Source organism: Corvus hawaiiensis, chromosome 2 (genome assembly GCF_020740725.1).
Source record: "Corvus hawaiiensis isolate bCorHaw1 chromosome 2, bCorHaw1.pri.cur, whole genome shotgun sequence".
Classification (NCBI taxonomy): Eukaryota; Metazoa; Chordata; class Aves; order Passeriformes; family Corvidae; genus Corvus; species Corvus hawaiiensis.
The window spans coordinates 51755407-51759715 of record NC_063214.1 but is presented as its reverse complement, the minus strand read 5'-3'; the positions used below and the strand labels follow the sequence as shown (position 1 = coordinate 51759715).

At 59.9% G+C, this 4309-nt stretch overlaps 1 protein-coding gene across 1 annotated transcript; it reads left to right on the top strand.

Moving 5' to 3' along the window:
• Positions 1 to 270: 270 nt before the first annotated feature.
• CDX2 (caudal type homeobox 2) lies at positions 271 to 4004 on the top strand. Its single transcript, XM_048295111.1, has 3 exons — positions 271 to 984; positions 3168 to 3313; positions 3506 to 4004. The coding sequence occupies exons 1-3, from the start codon at positions 492 to 494 to the stop codon at positions 3671 to 3673; spliced, it is 807 nt and encodes a 268-aa protein (XP_048151068.1). The 5' UTR covers positions 271 to 491; the 3' UTR covers positions 3674 to 4004.
• The last annotated feature ends 305 nt before the right edge of the window (positions 4005 to 4309 follow it).

The window sequence follows — 4309 nt, the reverse complement described above, 5'->3', positions numbered from 1 at the left end:
ACACGGCTCCCATATTCCCACCCTCGCCCTTAGATCTCCCTCTCTGTCTTTTGCAAGTCTCTTGATTTCATCCTTTGAACCTGTGATTGGAGGTTAAAGTGCACCAGGTTGCAATGGAAGGAGGAAGCTCTTAAACAATAAAGGCTTGAATATTTAGCTGTGATCAGGTCGCTGCCCTCTCCTTATCTTTTTAAATGCAAATCGTCTTTTAGGGGTAGTAGCTATATACCCAGCGCCTCTCCACGTCACCTGCCTTTGGTGTGTCTGGGCCATTACTAATAGAGCCTTGTAAACAATCGTTAATCATGTAAGGACTGCCGGCCATTGGATTCGGACCGGGAGCGCGGAGGAGCGCGGAGCGCAGCGCGGGGCCGCGGCCCCTCCGCCTGCCCCCTCCCCGCCCCGGGCAGCCCGGCCCCAGGCAGCAGCAGGCGCGCCGCGGCGAGAGCCCCGAGCAGCATGTGGAGAGCCGCCGCCGGGGCCCCGCCAGCATGTACGTGAGCTACCTCTTGGAGAAGGACGGGCCCATGTACCCCGGCCCGGTGCGGCACTCGGGGGGGCTTAACCTGGCGGCGCAGAACTTCGTTGGTGCCCCGCAGTACGCGGATTACAGCGGGTACCATGTGAACCTCGACGGCGCCCAGTCCCCCGGGCCGGCCTGGCCCGCGCCCTACGCCGCCCCGCTCCGCGACGACTGGGGCACCTATGGCCAAGGGGTGCCGCCGGCCGCCGGCGCCGTCCACGGCCTCAACGGGGGCTCCCCCGCCGCCCCCATGGCCTACAGCCCCGCCGACTACCACCACCACCCGCACGCCCACCACCACGCCGGCCCCGCGCCCCACTGCTCCGCCGGGGTCATGCAGCCCCTCAGCGCCGCCAGCGCCGCCGCCAGCGCCGCCCCCGAGCCGCTCTCCCCCGGTGGGCAGCGCCGCGGCCTCTGCGAGTGGATGAGGAAGCCGGCGCAGCCCCCGCTCAGCAGCCAGGGTAAGTGCGGGACGAGGCCGGGAGGGCTGTCCCTCCGACGACTCCCCCGGGGCGCAGCCCGCTCCCCGTACCCCGGGCAGCCCGGCAAAGCCTTTTCTCGGGGAGAGCTCCCCGGAACAAACCCGCCCGAGGGTCGGTCCTCGGGAGAACAGGACTGCCGGGCTTTGCCGGCAGCCAGTCCGCGCTGCTGGGCGCCGGGCCGGCAGCGATAGGAGCGGCGTTCCGCCGGTGAGCAGCCGCTGCCGGCCCCGGGGGCTCGGTGCCCGGGGGTGCGCTCCGGCGGAGCAGGGTGGAATGGCCCGGAGCCTGAGGAAACGCTCGCTCTTCCTCCCACTGCTCCGCTCTCCTGCTTATAGCCACTTAGAAGATTTTTATAACCAATTATAGTCATATAAATCATCGGCCGGTGTCGCTCCGCATTTGTTTCTGAGTCACTGGGCGCCTGCCCTTTATTAAGGTCTCCGTGCGGCCAGGCCTCCCGAGCGACAGCGGTGGCCACTTGCCCGCCCGATCCCTGCGGGCCGGGCTGTGCCCCCGGCCGGGCCGTGCTGGGCCGTGCGAGGGCGTGCCCGCCCGGGTCAGGCCGTAGCCGGCGCCGCGCTCCCTTGTGATGTTAATACCCCCGCAGACCCCCTCTTTTATTCCCACGGTGCATCCGCCAGGGGACATGCGTGTCCCGCGCTTTGATATACACCTTCCACGAGTGCTATCTATCCTATCCTATCCTATTTTCCTTTTTTTTTCCGTTTTTTTTTTTTTTTGCACTTAAAAAAATGTTTTAAAATATTTATATATAGTGGCCGGGAAAAAAAAAAAAAAAGGATAACAACGTTCGCAGTGAATAATGATATGACATTCTCCTCTCATCCCCTGCCTTGCGTGACCGACGGCAGGGCCGGCGGGGGTTCCCTGGGCGGCGCGGAGAGGGAGCCCCGGCTACGCCTGTGGCTGCCGCGCCCCGGGAGAAAAGCCTCGGTGCCCCGGTGCCGACCGCTGGTACAGCCGCGTCCCGGGTGCCGGTGGCGGTGCAGCTCTTACAGGCCCACCGCGCTTCCCACAGCAGCCCATGGTATTCCCACAGTTTGGGCTTGTGCGGTGGTGGCCGGTCCCTTGTCTCCATTCAAATTCTGCCTTTGGAGCCAGTGTTTATGTTAATGTGCAGAGCTGGGGGGATGAAAGCGCCTGCCGCCATTTGTTCAGTAGTGGTAATTCAAACAGAATGTGGCTGTCATTAAGGCTTTGAGAAGGGTTTTTCTTTGATAAGATCTCCTTGTCCTGCATTGTTTGGGATTGTGTTCCCTATTCACTGGCTCTGGGGAGTTTTCTCTGATCAGGCTTGTATCTTTACAGGGTGCTTTTGTTGTGGTTTGCAGGGAGTTTACCTGAACAAAGTCAGCCTGCTAGCCATTAAGCACCTTGGGGGCAGAGACTCCCCGCCTCGGCTCCCTGGAGAACGGGAGGGCCGGGGACACAACCAGTTAAACAAGAAACCCTCGGGAAAAAGGAGGTCACCGACTGCGGCGATGCACTCTCCCCGGCTGCTCGCTGGGATTCGCCTACGGATTCCATTGCGTTTTCGGTGTTTGGTTTGGGTTTTTTTGTTCGTTTGTTCGTTGGCTTGGGTTGGGTTGGGTTTTTTTTAACTCTGAAGTTGCACGTCACACTTCCAGGCTTTCCAAGAAATCCCCTTAGCTCCCATGCCAGAACAGAAAATGGGGAGCTGGGCCGGTACACGAGTGGTTCCCCGTGGTCGCTCCCGATTCTCCACCCTTAGATCGCTGTTTCTCGTTTAGAAACGAAATCACCGTGCCCTGAACGGGCCTTTTCTCTCTTTCTCTTTTCCTGTTTCTCTATAAGAAGTTTATTGTCGCTCGGGAAGGCAAAACAAAACCAAAAGGCCAACAAAGTGCGCAGTAAAGTTGTCTCCGTGCAAGGCAGGGGTGTGCGGTGGGGCCAGGGCTGGCAACCGGGGCTGGAAGCCTGCGCCCATGTCTCCAAGGAGCTGCGGGACGTCTCCTCTCCTCTGCTGCGCTCAGCAGAGCCCAGGGCAGGGGGAAGCGAGTAGCCAGCTCGGGAGGGGGGGATAGGACTGCTCCTGAACGCTCTGCACGGCAGAGAGGATGGCTGCGGTCAACTCTGCCCTTTGGCTTTGACTTTCTCAACCCTGGCTTTGTGCTCCGCAGTTAAAACCAGGACGAAAGACAAGTACCGCGTCGTGTACACCGACCACCAGCGGCTGGAGCTGGAGAAGGAGTTTCACTACAGCCGCTACATCACCATCAGGAGAAAAGCGGAGCTGGCCTCCAACCTGGGGCTGTCGGAGAGGCAGGTCTGTCCCAAGAGTGGCGCTCCCTACGCTCACCACGTGTGGCCGGGCTGCGCGGGGGCAGGGATGCGCGGGACGGGGCTGCGCGGGGGCGGATCGCGAGGGGCTGGGATGCGCTCTCGGTGAGAGCCGCTGAGAGGGGGATACATCCCCGGCGAACCGCTCCCCCTCACTCCCCTGTCCACCCCCCGGCAGGTGAAAATCTGGTTCCAGAATAGGCGTGCGAAGGAGAGGAAGATCAACAAGAAGAAGCTGCAGCAGGCGCAGCCCGGCGGCGCGGAGCCCCTCAGCCCCTGCGCCTCATTGCAGGGTCCCGCGGCGGGGGCGGCCGCCGCCGGGCTCGGCCCCGGTGCCCCGCAGTGACAGCGGCCGGGGACAGCGGCGCAGGGCTGCTGGAGGACGCAGCGGATCGGGCCGGGCCGGGGGGCACGGTGGGAGCGGCCCCCCGACGCACTACACCGCCCCGCGGGGCCGGCCGTGTGTACAGGTGTACAGTGTATGTGTCTCGTCGTCCGGGGGAAGCGTGTCCATCGCTTTATTATTATTATTATTATTATGTTCGGGTGCTTTTTTTACCCTGGAATTTGTTAGATAAAGTGGGGGCACTGCCCGCCAGTCAACCCCCGGTGTATCTCAGGGATCGGTCCAAAAGACCTTAGAATTGTTGGGCTAATGATGAATTTTAGCAGGAAAAAAAAATTAAAGCACATTTTTTTTTTATTTTATATTTTATTTTATTTTCTTCTTGCAACCATGAATATGCAATATGTTCATTCTGCCCTAAGGGTCAGAGCAGACAAGATAAGGGACTGTTTAAACGTTCAGAAGTGAATTGCTTAACGTTAGACACTTGTAAAAGAGGCCATAAATCCAGTGCAGATAGTCATTCATCCAGATTTATTAGCTGCAGTGCAGAAAAATTGAAAGAATTTCATCCCTTCTGAAAAAGGTGTCCTGTCATGCTGGAGTGAGGAGCTTTGTTTGCATGTGCAATGTCCC

Coding starts and splice junctions, on each gene's coding strand:
- CDX2 (XM_048295111.1), top strand. CDS start 492: ATGTACGTGAGCTACCTCTTGGAGAAGGACGGGCCCATGTACCCCGGC. Junction 985..3,167: donor GCCCCCGCTCAGCAGCCAGG/GTAAGTGCGGGA, acceptor TGTGCTCCGCAG/TTAAAACCAGGACGAAAGAC. Junction 3,314..3,505: donor TGGGGCTGTCGGAGAGGCAG/GTCTGTCCCAAG, acceptor ACCCCCCGGCAG/GTGAAAATCTGGTTCCAGAA.